At 42.6% G+C, this 15,914-nt stretch overlaps 1 protein-coding gene and 1 pseudogene across 1 annotated transcript in view; both read right to left on the minus strand.

Annotated features, from left to right (window-relative positions):
* Window positions 1–6,212: 6,212 nt before the first annotated feature.
* Window positions 6,213–6,528, minus strand: LOC149873275 (large ribosomal subunit protein mL63-like; annotated as a pseudogene).
* A 3,021-nt stretch (window positions 6,529–9,549) lies between these two features.
* NOX3 (NADPH oxidase 3) overlaps window positions 9,550–15,914 on the minus strand; it is a 58,433-nt gene continuing 52,068 nt past the window's right edge. Inside the window, exons 12-13 of the mRNA XM_090031474.1 lie at window positions 12,892–13,016; window positions 9,550–9,739 (exon numbers count right to left, since the gene is read on the minus strand). Of these exons, the coding sequence (XP_089887600.1) occupies window positions 9,613–9,739; window positions 12,892–13,016 (252 nt within the window). The 3' untranslated portion in view covers window positions 9,550–9,612. The remainder of the gene's footprint in view (window positions 9,740–12,891; window positions 13,017–15,914) is intronic.

Consider the following 15,914-nt stretch of genomic DNA (forward strand, 5'->3'; position numbering starts at 1 on the left):
GCTTATGGCAATGAGAGGCATCCATGGGCACTGGCTTCAGTCAGATATAATACAGGCAGGAAGTTTCTGCAAGCTTCTTCCATCCATCTACGCCAAATCTTTCTTACTTTTGACATACCACACGTAGGGACTTTTCTTCAACTGGGCCTCAACTGTGTGCCAATTCAACTGATCATTTTTATGACAGAAAAAAGGGGACTAGGAAGAGACTATTACATTGTATTTCATTTTGAACTAAGCCAGAACTTGTGTAAATATTTTCCAAATATTAATGAACCAGACAGTCATGCCAGAATCCAAATTTTCTTTTTGACATAAGAACAAAAAACAGATTACTTATTTTAAAGTCTAACTATGGTCTTAACCAGGTCATTTAAGGAATCCTCATTTGCAGATTTTGGACTTTGATACTCAGCATCAAAATATTAGATAAGCATTCATATAGGAGTGAGGAGGTCTACTTGTCTAATAGCAGAATAATATAGATTAGTGTTCAGATCACAACCTCAGGCCCTCTACGCATGTGCTTCAGAAGAAATATCAGCTAGCTGTTCAAGACAGTGAGACGCTTACTTGTAGTAAAATGCAGATGTAAGTGTTAGCAGGCTCAGGGCTTTTATCCTCAATGAATACAAGGGATCTTACCCAGCTGAAAACATTTTGCTTGGAAATAATAACAGAACACATTTGAAATAGTTAGCTTTTGAAATATAACAGTTTTGATTAAGCAGTGTACTATAACAAACACTGTTTGTCACTGCATATTTCATAAGGCATCATAAAACACATTTATATACTTTTTAAAAAAGCTTGTAAATTCTAGGCCTAGGAGAGAGAGTGTGTTTTCAAAACACATTGACTAACATGTTAGTTAGCATCTATTAAAAGCATAGTATAGAGTTGGCAATTTGCTTTTTAACACATGGCATTTGAAAGGTATCACATGGGGCGCATCTACACATGTTGATTTAAGGTATATTAGCCATTTTTAAAGTGCATTCAGGGTGCTGGTCTACATGTGCACACCCTTAATGCACCTTAAAAATGGCATGTTTAGGCTATTTGTGCCTAAATTTGATACCTGCAAAAGCTATTTTTAGGGGGGAGGGAGCCCAGAGTGATTTGGGAGGGGGGCGATGTTCAGATCTTATAAGCAAAGCAGGTTTGTGTAGATTATGTACCTGGCTGGGAAGCCTCTAAGCCAGGGGCAGACAATTATTTCAGGTGGAGGGCCACTTAACGAGTTTTGGTGAACTGTTGAGGGCCGCATGGGTAGTCCCACCCCTTGACAGTTGCCCTGCCCCTTGTCACCATCTTGGGACCAGAAGTCCCACCTCCTAACCCCTGACCTTTGCTTCCAGAAGTCCTTCCCCTTGCTCCCCCAGAAATACTCCTTTTTGGAGCGGCGGTTGCCATCCTAGAACCAGAAAAAAAACAAATCATACACTAAAAGTCAAACACCTACTATAACATTGGGCTCCCTTCCTGCTGTGCTAGTACAGGGGCTGCACATGAATGGCAGGGAGCACTGGTGATACAGAGAGCTGCGTGGAGCCTGCATCCGTCTCTGTGAATGCAGCAGTGGCCGGAGCCACATCCCACCAGGTCGCCTGTGCCCTGAGCACCCCTGCTGCTACCGTCTGCCTGGGCTGTGCACCATGGGGATGTGTGAGGGGTCCCCACACTCTCTACCCTCCCTCACACCCACACGCTGGCCACCCCAGCTCTGCGCTGCCCTCGCCCCCTGGCCCCCTGGTGTGCGTTCTGCACTGCCACCAGCCCCAGCCCCACACTCTGGGCTCCCTCCCAGCTACATCCCCACCACTTCTTCTTCCTGACCTGCTGCCCGGAGCCAGCAGAAGACCAGGGAAGCGAGCAGGTCCGGGGGGCTGTGGCAGCAGCAGCTCTGCACAGAAGATGCATGCTGGCTGACCAGGCCCTTCCACCCATGAGGACGGGAGCCAGGCAATAGGGTATATTTTTGGGGCTGCATGTACACATGGGAGCCTCACTCCCACCATCATGGGCAGAAGGGCTGGGCGAGGCACAATTTGTTGGAGGGCCCTGTGGGCCGGATGAAAGTGCTTGGCGAGCCAGATCCGGCCCTTGGGCTGTATTTTACCTGCCCCTGTTCTAAGGAGAAAATAAAAGTTGATGGACCCCATACACCTGCTGTATGTGAGAATGCAATGGCCTACTGTATCATCCAACCTGTGGGGCTCCTGAGCAGGCCATCACATTTGGCCACTGCTGAATTCTGGTGTACAGAGCTCCCCTGGGGACCCATGTTGGTGGAAGAGGGGTAAGTGAGGGGTGCATAAATCCCCATTGCTCAGAAACCTGCAGTGCTTAGGGTTAGGGTTAGGGTTGCTGTCACCATTCACTCCATTTGCTGGAGGTGGGTCTGGATTCAGTGTGTCAGGATCCTGTCCAGGGGCCAAGTGTAATGAGGTCAGATCAGAACCCTGGACCCAGCAGGTCCCAATCAGGAGAGAATCAGCAAGTCATCCCCTGGGCAGCCACTACCCGCAGCAAGCCCAGAGCTGTGCCCTGGTTCTGGCTGGACTGAGTGAGACAACCAGGGCAGCCAGTCCCTTGAAGCCACAGCAAAAGTCCCAGCTGCTTCAGCCCCTAAAAGCCAGGCCCAGCCTGCACTATCCTTGTCCATGCAAAAGAGAAAGGTTGTGGTCCTGACCTTCCATGTGCTTCCCTGCCCTTAACTGCTGGTTTTCTGGTCCTGACTCCTCGTTCTGATTCCAACTTGGGCTTTTGATTTTGATAAAACCCATGACAGTCCCGGATTCTGGTTCAACCTTCAACTCTAGCCTTTGGCTTCTGATTCTGGTTAGCCCTCGGCTTACCCTTCTCCAGCTCCAGCTTCTAATCCCAGCCTGTTTTGACTTTAGCTACAGCTCCTGATTCCAGTTCTGACACCAGACCCCTCTGTATCCTCTACTCCCTGGAGAGCCAATAGGACTGCACCTATTCTTGGTTTGACCACCAGGCAAGACCATCCATGTCCCAATTTCCTATTACCAAGGGATTTTGAATCCCCTGTCCTACACCATTGCTGTTTCACCTCTCTCCTCACTTTATATACTTCTCATATTTGCATCTGATTTTTGGCATGATACAGCAGTGCTTGCAGAAGGTGCCCTGCCTCCCACAACCAAATGCCATTGAAGCCCCATGTCCATGGGTTGGATTCAATGATTCTGTGGGATGTAGGTTGTCAACCATGATTTAAACTATCTCCTATCCAGGGGAGCTGTGTGGATCAGCTTCTATAACTTCTCCTTGCATCTGCCCTAGCCAACCCTTTCAAAGTCATCATACTTTTTTCTAGTTTTCAGTATTTGGTATTACCCAAATAGAGTACTCCATAAAGGAGGAAGCAGGGTAGTTTTCATGATTCTATATTGTATATATGATGGAGAATGATAAATATTTCAGTCCCCATTTTATTGTTTGATGTAAAATAGGGCAACTTTAGTTATACAGTCCACTGTTCCCTTCGCATGGAAGAAAAATCCAAAAGCATATCAAACAATGTATCCTAAACCATACTTGTTAGTGAGCAGAAGTACACAATTTACATTCTCACAGTGTTCTGGATGGCAAAGTTATTTTATTATAATTAATCTGTAGATTCAGGCTACTGGACTGTGATTAGTTCTCTGCCACATTTGCTCAGTGCGCAATGAGGCTGTACTCTTTTGACTATCTTTTATTTACTAACATTTTTTTGCTACAATGCCAAATGCTTCCTGCTGAAGCAGCTAAATGGACAAGTCCATGAAGATATCTTTCATTTTCCCTGACAGAAAATGATGTTTCTATATATAAATGCAATAATAGAGTCATTACATATGCACTCATATTATCATAGCTGCTGCATGCTCACTGCTACTCAAAACAAGGCAGAAAGCCAAATCTTCTTATTTTCCATTTTGATTTAGATTATATTTGTAATAAAGGGATTTTCATTCAACCTAAATGCAGCTTCATCCTAGTCTAACAAACCTCCACATTTTATTTTTATTATTATTTTCCTTTTATTCTAGGTCACTCAGCCCTGATACAAGTGAAATTCTCCTCTGGTGGTGATAACAGCAATGCTACTCAATGAACTATAACAAGGGCTCTAAATGCATCTCCTGTAGCATACCACAGTGATTTGCAAAAGTGGGAATAAATCAAAGCAGTGAAGAGATGCCATGTTGGGCCAGAAGCTAAATGTTACATCTTGTTGCATGAAGCTAGGGGAGAACAGATCCTGCTTTTCTGGCACTGCAATATCTTTGTGCTTGTTACCTCCGATCCAACCCCATTAAAACAATCATTCAGAATCTGCAGGAAATTGTCACCTTTCTCTTTCAAGCAATGGCAGCTGGTACTGGTGCCTACACACATTCTTCATTTCCTTCATGATTTTCAACATACACAAAAAAGGAAGCTTAATTTATATTTTTAAAAAATTGTGTCAGCTTACCCTGAGGCTCAGCACAGGCACCAGGGAAAAAAATAAAAGATAAATGCCTCTAGGTGAACTGGCAGAGACTCTAATTCTCCACTCAGTCTACTACTACATTGTATGCATCACATTAATCATTTCACATAGGCAGACATTTAAAAAAAACTTGGGTAATTTTAAAACAAAGATGCATCATCTTAAACTCACTAATAATACAACTGTATCTTGTAAAGCAGGCTTAGTTCATACAAACTCTGTCCCCAAACAGAGTATTTATAAAATCCTTAGATGTTTGTTTCTCTGTATTGTTTTGTCCCCTCTAGTGACTTTTCCCATGGGTGTGTACATACATAATGTTGTAATTAATCTTATTCAACAGCTGATACACACAGGGTGTTTTCTATCTCATATTTGTATTGTATAGTTGGCTAAATGTATTATATGGTCCGTCTGAACTGTGTTTTGCACCTCAGGACACATCCAGTACAGTTTTGCTTTTGTCTGAGTGGTGGGGGTTGCTACTTTTGTTTTACTTTGCTTTAGTATGACCAGCTCCTTCCTTTTTTTTGCTCCCTTCTACTAGCTTTTGTCAATGCTGTGAGGTTTTCATGTTTTTAATTTCAGACTTGAATGATAAAGATACTCTGTCCCCCAAATGCTTGACAAATTGTTACAGCCACAAAAACTAAATACAAATAATACCTGAGGGAGTGTGAGAAAAATGAAGCAGTCCAAGAAAGGAACAAAAAAGGACACATTCAGATGGGATTTGAAAATGGGTGGAGTAGAGCAGTGAGAAAAAGGACTGTTCTAGCAAGGAGGAGCTGGAAAGAAAAAGGGTGTTGCACCACTAATAATGAAAATGCAAGGAGGATAGTGCTACATGAGAGGAAGGAAAGCAGTGGATATAGAAAGAAAGAAAGAAAGAAAGAAACACTTTGACTTTTAAGAGACATTTATTCCGGGAAGGGTGACAAATGGTGGGCAGGAGAAATTATGTACAGTTCGGCCCAAGGACCTGGGCCTCGAGGTCAAGGCCTGGGCTCATGGCCTGCAAGGCCTGCCCGCAAACTTTAGACAAAGAAAAACAACAAAACACAAAGAACAAAAGAAGTATTTACATATATACATATCTTGCCGGGGGGACACCCAGGAGTGCCTCAGGACATCAGGGGTCAGCCCAGCTGGACAAAGCCCAAGGTCTCAACTCCCTGGGTGCAGCTGGTGGTGTCACAGGGCAAGGAGCAGGCGTCCCGCCTCAACTCGGCACAGTGCCCCATTGACGGCCCAGCATTCCTCAAAGCTGACACTGTCTGCTGGAGGACTGCATGCTCAAATTCAAGAGAGAGAACAGTGCATCCCGGCAGTTTCGCTGGCTCCTCAGGGTGGCCATCTTGGCCTGGCCCACCAGGAAGTGGGCCAGGCTGACTGCAGCCCATTCAGCTGCCCAGTACAGGAAGGAGTGGGTGTAAGTTTCCTCGGAGAAGTCCCGGCCCAGCGCCCGAAGCAGCGCCCTGCAGGCGACAAAGAGCAGCTGCAGTCGGGGGCAGTCGAGGAAGGTGTAGAAAATGTCCTCTTCCAGCAGAAAGAAGAAGGAATCTGTTTTAATTTCAGTAACTCTTAACAAGATATTTCAGGTCTTTCACATCTTTGTCTTCAGTTTTCGGACAGGTACAAAACGTCCCAGACCCGACGGTAGGGCAGTGTAAGCACACTCCTACAAAGCAGGCTGCATCACTCAAGTTGCTGTCCATTATTTGGACACAGTTAAATGATTCAACCGATCCCCAAGATATTTGTGTGGGGGGGAAGTTGGAGATGATCCGGCTTTTCACGACCTCCCATCATGCCTGTTGCCGCTCAGTGTTATGCTTATGCTCTTCCTTGGCTGTCAGATACGAGCAACTCAACCAATATTTGTTCTCTGCTTTGATTTCCAGTCTCCTAGTCATCCTCGTCTTCATGCCCAGAGTCACCTTCCTCAGCTGCCTGTACTTCCCAATCCATTGGGTCCCAGGAATCTTATTGCAGAGTAGGGCCAGGCTCAGAAACATGGCACCATCTGGCCCCAGCCCCGGCCCTGGCCCCAGCCCCGCATGGGAAAGAAACAGCAAGTACGACCCCACACAGGAAACAAAGAAATAAAAAGAAAGAAGGATAGAAAGAAAAGGGACAACATGCTGATGCCAGGTAAGGATGCTCTAAGTTTGTCTGGATTCTTCAATTAGGGCATTCTCCCCAACAATGAAGGAATCACCAGGGAGGATAGGTAGGTTTAGATAACTCATCTTACTATGTTAGGAGTCGCTGCCACAGGTATACTATGCTCTATGCTCCAGTGCTCAGTGACTGCTGGAATGGCCCCTTGAAACTTTTGTCAGCCAGCATCATATACAGTAGCTCTAAAACTGCTGTAAGTTGTGTCCTGGCACTGGCCTGATGCCTGCTAGCATGGGGGTAGCAAAACCAAAATGATGACTTTCAGCTTTACATACACCCTTAATTTTGAGGGCTGTCTGCCAAAAGTTAAACAGCTGATCCAAAGGATTTGGCCTGTAGTCTAGGGGAAAAGCTGGGTCCAGTTATATGATACATTTAAATCAAGAAATACAAACATGAACTACAGCTTGTTAAAAATGTATATGTATTAAAAGCACTTGTACTAAAGAGCAATATTTATGTTTTACCTGTGGTTGGCATATACTTCCAACTCCATTAGCCTTGGCTTGACTGTAGCAGCACCAAAGTGGAAGACAAATACATTCTTCTCTGTCCCTCAGTAGTTGGTAACAAAAGCAGTGGCTGAATTGGGGGTTGAATTGCTGTGCCCTTGAAAACCCAGGCTGCAGTAGTTCTCTCCATTATCTAGCACCAAAGAGGCATTGTGACTTTTAAAAAAATACCTGACACCACCTCTGTGGCTATATTTCCTCCCACACTGTCATGTAGCTCTGCTTCAAGAGATCCATTCACTGAGCAAAAAAATTTCTGAAGTATATTTAATATATTAGCCTTGAGAATATTATACCAGCTTCCACCAAGCAATGAAAGGAAATTCATTTCTGGAAGGAAAGGTTTTTGACTAACTGAACATAAACCACCAGGTCTTCAGAAAATATTCGTAACCTCCAATCTAGCTTGTTCAAGCACAATCAGAAGATACTATTCTAAAGTCCTGTTCTAATCAGCTGTGCTACCTTTTTGGTTTAGAAGTGTTTCATATTCACTTTGCTGTGGTATAAATAATTATGCCCCACAGCAGATCAGGACAATGGAGAATCACATGCAGCAACCTCTAAGGCCCCTCTGCACATTACACTTAAGTATGATTACACTGGTTAATCACACTTTAAGTTGTGACCCAGCTACACATTCAACCAGTTAATGGAATGATAAACTATATGTTACAAAGTTATTCCACAAAAATATGGAATCTCCAGTGAGGTCCCCCAGGGATTAGTGCTTGGACTCATGCTATTCGATTATATTCATTAACAATTTAGATGAAGGGGTAGAAAGTGCAGTGATTAAGTTCGCAGATGATACCAAGCTATGGGGAAATGCAGGCATATCAGAGGATAGGAGTACCAGGAGTACCTTGGATCTATGGGTGGAATGAAATCAGATGAGGTTTAACAGGTAGAAGTGCAAGGTCCTTCACCTGGGTAGGAAAAACCCTCACCACAACTAAAAAAATGGGTGGTGGTCCACTGGCTGGCACAAGATCTGAACAAGACCTGGGGGTCACAATTGACTGGAAGATGAAAGGACCCAAAAGTGGGATGAAGCTGCCAAAAGGGCCAATAAAACTCTGGCATCCATCAGTCACTGTGTGGCCAATAGATCAAGGGAGGTACTCCTTCCTCTCTATTCAGCGTTGGTGAGGCCTCAGCTGTAGTACTGTGCCCAGTTCTGGGCACCACACTTCAAGAAGGACATGGATATGCTCAAGAGGGTACAAAGAAGGGCCACCTGTTTAAGGGCATGGAGGGTAGCGCCTATAAGGAGAGACTCTGGGAACCAGGCCTGTTCAGCCTACGGAAGAGAAGGCTGAGAGGTGACTGGATAGCTGCCTACAAGTACCTCAGGGGGGAGCATCAAGAATTAAGAGAACAACTATTCAGGAGGGCACCACAAAGGAGGATGAGGACCAATGGGCATAAACTAACAGAAGGTAAATTCAGCTTGGATATAAGGAAACACTTCTCTGTAAGGGTCGCTAGAATCTGGAACACGCTTCCAGCAGAGGTGGTGCAGTCGCCCTCCTTGGAGGTGTTCAAGATGAGGCTGGGCAGGCACCTTGCCAAGCTCATCTGAGCTCAATACTTCCTGCCCATGGCACGGAGCCAGACTTGATGACTGTACAGGTCCCTTCCAGTTCTCTGATTCTATGATTTTATACACTGGCAATAAGGCATGATGAGATGTGCTAGGGACAGAAATAACACATAAACTGGTATAAGTGATTGAAAACTGGTTCCAGTCTGTAACACAACAGAAGTTCAGTACATATTAACTGCTTTCAAAATGGCTGAAACTAGTATAAGATCAACCTGGATGGATGTAGTATCAGACTTAACTGTTTTAGTTTAAATCAGTTTATTTAACATTTTTCCCAGATCCCCTCCACATTGAATTTAACCCACAGTACCCCAGCATCCCAGGATACTTTGCACTTCCCCTGCAAACCCCCTCCTCCCTTGCAGGGTGGGTGGGCTAATCTAGTCCCAAGCTATCTGCTCCAGCCAAGCAGGGAGGCATGCTCTAGCATGTCCCGGCTTCTGGCCTGGGCCACTGCAGGCATGTGGCTGCATTTCCAGAATTAAAAGTGAATGTCTGTTCACTTGCTTATTGATTCAATCTATGCAGCTCAGACTAACCTGCGACGATTGAATCGATTCAACCTTGTGCTTTTTGACTGTCTGTACTTAGCCATAGAAAGTCCCTAAAAGAAAGACTAGGCATAAAGCTCCAAATTTTTAGCTGATGCAAATTATCATAGTTTCCTTGAAGTCAGAGCAAATAGTTTAAATTAGACCATTTAAAGATCTGGCCTGAAATCAGCATGAGGGGGAATATGAAAAAGAAAAACAAAACACATTGTATACTAATATCAGTTATAGAATTGAAAAAACAGTCTAGAAACTTTCATTATTGTAGTGAAAATGAACACCCCTTGGATCAACAGATGAGTATGAGTTGCACATTTTTTGAAGGCTCTTGGAGAGAGTTTTGGGTCCACAGAAGAATACACCGATACTATTGCTGCAACAAGAAGAGACATCAGAACAAAGAGATAAAATACATCTTTTGGCAATCCTCAGCTGTGTTTACATCTTACAGTACAGCTTTCCGAAAATTACAGTTTGAATGGGTTTCCCCATGTTAATTTCACTAAATTATTATCTTAGAACTATATTTCTAATTCCTTAGTTTTTATTGTATCTTATTTGGACATATGTGTTTCATGTTTATTACATATCTACACCTGAGCTTGTAAAATACTTTCAATGATAATTCTCTGTTTTCACATCTCATAGCTTTAAAAAATGGAAAAACACCCTTTGAGTTTAAATTTTCCATGCTTTGTCTCCAGCTGGAGGATTTTTTTTAAAGCATGAAATCCCAGCAATTATTTTTAGTTCTAGGCAGATAAAAAATACACATCTTTTCACAGACATAATTTTTAATTTTTACATTTGAATTTTGAAATTTTACATATATGTAGTCTTTACAGAAACAAGTTTGCAAACAATTCTCTCAGTAAAAATATTGCAAATTACTGAAAACTGGTTCCTTCTGCAAAGTAAGATACTGCAGATAGCCATTTTTAAACATGTGCCCTTACTAGCTGTGCTCCGGTTGGTGTTACATTTTTAGCGTTTGTACCACCAGGAAACTGAATCTGCAAAGACAAAATGTGGGTTCTTTAGTTTGGAAAAGCGCAGGCTCAGGGGTGATCTGATGCCCACCTATAAGTTTATCAGGGGTGACCACCAGGATCTGGGGGAACATTTGTTCACCAGAGCACCCCAAGGGATGACGAGGTCGAACGGTCACAAACTCCTGCAAGACCGTTTCAGGCTGGACATAAGGAAGAATTTCTTTACTGTCCGAGCCCCCAAGGTCTGGAACAGTCTGCCAGCGGAGGTGGTTCAAGCACCTACATTGAGGCTCTTCAAGAGTAAATTGGATGCTTATCTTGCTGGGATCCTATGACCACAGCTGACTTCCTACCCTTTGGGCAGGGGGCTGGACTCAGTGATCTCCTGAGGTCCCTTCCAGCCCTGATGTCTATGAAAGCTATGAAATCCTGCCCACAACGGTATCCTGCTGCTGTTGATCCATTTTATCTAATGACTATTACAAAAAACCCAAACAAACGTTGCAAGACAAGAAGAGGATGGGACGGGACCCAGGACCCTCTCCATTCTAGGGCCATGCTCATTTCACTAAGCTACAATCCCTCAGCCCTGCTGCCCACTTGTCCCCACATATTCCCCTCCTGGCTGCACAGCACACAACCGTTGTGAGAAGAATGTTGTGGGCAATGCCAGATTTGTGATGTAATGGTCAGATCACGTCTGTTCAGAGTGGAGTGGGATAGGTAGGCTCAAACTTCCCTCTTCCACCCTGGGCAAGTGTCCTAACCACTAGGCCATTGGAGTAAAAGTTGAAAAAGCCAGATTCCATATCTTCCAGCATCAAACAGATGTTGGTCATACTTTTTTCATACATTCAAGGACTGACATTGTCAGGCAGACTACGATTACCATGCACAATGTACAGCCACACTGAAGATTTCTGAGTGTGCTCAGAAGTGCAAGTGGAGGTGGAAACCCTCCCCCCCCAACTTCTACTTAAGTGCAAAAATGCCTTTTATGTAGCTGTATTTGAGTGTGTAAGTAGCAAGACTAAAAGGTGAAATAGGATTTGGCCCTTAGTTTCCAGATGGCAGTTTTTTGCATTGCACTATGCAACAGACATTAGCCAATGTGGTAAATTCCTGGTGTTATAGATATGTTACTACTCATACCGCCTGCCAAGAGATTCTGTGCACCTTTTAGGGAAAGACAACTTATGGGCCTAGACTCAGTACTCTGCCAGGGTGATAGACTCTGGTTAGTTCATGAAATTTGACTGTCTCTCCCCACTACCAATAACAGTAGTTTTTTTGCCTTGAACCATGTGTGATAATATAGAGCTCCTTACTGCATAGAATTTTGCCCCTTATTGCATAGAAAATGCTTATCTTGTTCATTTTTTTCTTCTGAAAGGTTTGAAATTGACTTTAAACATTGGAATCTAGGTTCATAAGCAAATGGGAGCTCTCACAACTTCCACCCTAGGATTTTAGAGTACTAAAACACCTAGGACAGAGATCAGAAACACTTCTCTGCATCATCTTTTGTTCTGTCTGTGGAAATTAGAACAGATAATATCTTTTCTTGAAGATTCAGGGCTATAGTGTGAAAATTACTAATTAATAGTTTTGACTGCAAATCTGCTTTTTAAAGATAGAATTTTGTAGTAGCATTACTTAAAAAAAATAAAGCTCATATTTTCTAAGTCTCACTTTTTTGATTATTTTTAATCTGCCTTTTTATGTCCTGATTTGTGCTTATTTTGACCTCTATCACAAGGTTTCCCTATTACTGTTATTTTTGCAATTTTATGGTGCTTCTATAGCTTACTCTTTTCTCTTTGATCTGTTTCCCTTCCAGGTTTTATTTTTTTATCCTTTAAAAACTGTTTTCTCCCTCCTCTTTTTATTAACTCTTTCTCCCAAGTGCAAAGCCTTTATTTTGCATTAACAGGTAAAAACCTTTGGAAATAATAAAGAATCACAAAGATTCCACAATTTTCTAGTGATGAATACAAAAATATTTCAAATTCTTGCTTCAAAGGCTTCCAGGAACAAAGGAGTTTTTTTTCAGACCACTAGCAAATCCACCAAGTTCAAATGAACTGTCTTTGCCAGCAGAGATGAACTAATAACAGAACAGCATAGTTTTGCAACAGTAGCCAAATACGTTAGGGGAACAAACATATCCTTGACATCATAAGAAAAAAAATCACAGTTTATCTCTTTAATAACCATCTTCAAGGGAAATTAATGTTACTTTGTCCTTTGTGCAGAACAGTAATTGGATTGTGTGTTTCAATTATATCTGGACAAAGGCCAGGATATTGAAATACTTCTAAATATTAGATTTTCTTGTCCAAAAATTAGATTTTATTGGCATTCTCTTTCCGAGATTTCTTCATTAAAAGCTTCATTAAGCATAAATCTTCTTTCTACACAGCAAAAAACTAAATTATTTTAAAAGGGTCATTTAAAAAGGCTTGCCCTCCCCCTCCCACTGCTTATGCTGAGAATGAGTTACATAATAAAGTTAAAAGCTAACCTGTCTTACCTAGGATGATTTTCTGCTATTTGCCTGAACTCAGTGTCCCAGTTTGGCCTTCCATAGAAGGTCTTCTGTCTCAGACCAGTAATTACATCCATCTTTTCATCATAATGTAGGGCTATATGAGTAGCCTAAAATAAATTTTCCAGCGAGATAATCATTTTAGAATCAACAATGTATACTCTGAGTAAGAGGTAAAGCAATAATACTGTCTCTGAATGAAGGATAGAAATACTAGTGAGGGTAAAATTATTATAATTATCAGACAGCAGCACTCCAGCACCTAAAACAGACTGAGAGCTACATTTTTAAGAGTGTATACATACCTTAGAAAACCTTCCATTTTCTAAAGTGTCCTAGGATGAGATCCTGAAATGGCTGGGTCCAGATCCTTTAGATGCCTACCTCCCATTGAAACTAAAAGTACAGTAAAAGCTCTGTTACCCGGCATCCATGGGGAATGGGGGGTGCCAGTTAATCAAATATCAGAGAGTTACACTCATCTCCAGCCTGACGGATTGGAGGTGTCTTTGTCTGTTTGGGCTGCCACCGCTCCTGCCATGCCCAGTGTGCCAGGACTTTTATTCCCTGGCATCAGTGTGCTGGGGGACAGGAAGAGGGGGCCCTCCACAGGCTGCTTTGCCCCGGCTGTGGTCCATGAGGAAGAAGTGGGACTTGGCTCGTGGTGGCGAAACTGCAAGTGCCACAGTGGGACAGATGCCAGTTAATAGAGCATTCCAGATGGTAAAGTGCCAGATAACACAGCTTTTACTGTAATTAAGTGCCTAAATACTTGAAGACTGGGCTAAAGTGCCATAGTTACTTCTAACACCAGGATGTGGGGTCCTGGGTAAAAGTTTACTATGGATTTCATTCATGACAGATAGTGAATTGGAAGGTAGGGCAGGGGAGAGTTAATCATTTTAATGTTGAAAGAAAATAACTTGGGAAAGTTAAACAAAAGTAGATATGTAGTAGTAATTTTAAAATAAATATTAAATATATACAGGTGATGGACTGTCTGAGTACCGTACCCATTTTATTTGTTCTTGGAAGTTTCTGTTGTTCATGGATTAATAAAGAAGATTATATGCAAGCTGTGCAAGAGAAAAGCTATGATCAGTGTTATTCTGCTGGTTTCTAGGAGGGCATATTAGCCCAGGCAGAGGACCATGTTATTGTACCCAGAGGACTATTCCAATACCCAGGTTAACTCGCTTAGAGCTAGATTATGCATCTCTCCTCTACCATGTAGAAATGTGACACAGATATACCCTAACTGTGCGGATTGACGCACATTTTACATTACACCCATTACCATTATAGCTGAGTACCTCACAAGTATTTAAAAACAAAACCACAGCTTCTCTCCATTTTCTTTCCTGTATGGGTAGGAGTAATATGGTTATTTTATATTATAGACTACTATCATTATTACTGCTGTCCAGAAATTACTGAAGGAAAGCTACGTCAAGAAATGCATTTTGCAGCTGAACATGGCATGTCTCATGGTTATTATTATTACCTCTTGCAAGATTGTATTCCATGGTTTGGACCCATTCTCCAGGAAAATTTCATCTCTAGGGCACATGAGTCTTCACTTACTGCTTGACAGCATAATTGTTCCAGTGGAACATAACTCCCATAAGAGGTTATGATTATAAGGAAAGATTCATTCTTTGTGCCAGGACCATAAGGGACATTGAGTATCATAAGTAAGAATTTGAATGGGGTTCTTTGTTCAATGGGGAACTGATATAGATTTAGATGATTTGTTCATGGCATGCTATGGTGCTGAGCAGATGATTTGCTGCATATTTCATTTAATGGAACTCTTCAGGCTGTTTGGCTTCATTCCTAAGTGCAGTAATGCAGTCCAGAGGTCTCCAATGCATTGCTAAGTCTGGGTTTTATTGGCTGCAGTATAGTTTCTTGGCCAGCTGCAGCTAGAAGGGAGCTTTTTTGCCAACATTTCTGTTTGGTCATCCAGTAACAGTGAGGAATTTGCAATGACCTCAAATTCATGAATATAACAATGTGAAATGGGGGTGGTGGTTTGCAGGAAGCAAATTCTCCAAAAGGCTTATTTCTTCTTATTAAGATCACCTCTGTCTTGCCTGGGTTTAATTTTATCTAACTGTTCTTCTTTCAAATTCTGACCTGGGCAGATGGTAAGGTAGCTTGGAGACAATCATAGATTTCAACTGTTGGAAAAGATATGGAGGACCATCTAGTTAAATTCCCTGCATAACTATAGGATTTGGTGTTCCTAAACCATTCCAGACAGATACCTATCCAACCTCTGCTTGAAAGCCTCCAGTGGAGACTTCAAAACTTCCCTAGGCAGCTTGTCTCATTGTCCTACTGTTCTGTATGAGTTTCCTCCTGAATTTTAATCTAAAATTACGTTCTGGTTTTGTTTTGTCAGGGAGATGTAAAGCTGACTGTCATCTGAGTATTTCTGATATCGAGGGATCTGGGTTTTTATGGAAAATGTGGATTTCTCCCTTTACCCAAGAAAAACATGAATTTCAAATTTTATTGTAGAAATATGCAGGTTTTGCACTTTTGCGAAAACCTCTCTCCAGGCTGGCAAAGTTCCAGCCTGTGAGGGGCTGTGGGGAGCAGTAGGAGGGCAGGGGGTGCCATGTGCGTGTATACGCACATGGCCACCAGGCACCCTGGAGCTCCCCCTGGCTGCTAAAGGAGGCACAGCAGGGCAGGAGCAGCCCTGGACTGAATTGCTCCCATTGAAACTAATTTTGCTTCCCATGTGGGTACACATTCAGTTGTGTGCCCAGGTTGGTGATTCATCTCTTTTCTTTTCCTGCAATAGAGTCCTTCCATTAAATAGAAACAGCAAAAAAAAAAAAAAAAAGAAAAAACAAGAGGGATTTTCCTGCAGAGCTGCCACAGAATGCAATCCACTCTTATTTGTATCCCACATGACCCAAATGACCAGTTAGTAAAACACACAGAAGGATGTCTCATTTGGATTAAAATAAAGAAGCTAAGGGAGACTCCTCATT

The sequence above is a fragment of the Crocodylus siamensis genome, chromosome 1 (genome assembly GCF_052110815.1).
Source record: "Crocodylus siamensis isolate JL-2025a chromosome 1, ASM5211081v1, whole genome shotgun sequence".
In the NCBI taxonomy this organism is placed as follows: domain Eukaryota; kingdom Metazoa; phylum Chordata; order Crocodylia; family Crocodylidae; genus Crocodylus; species Crocodylus siamensis.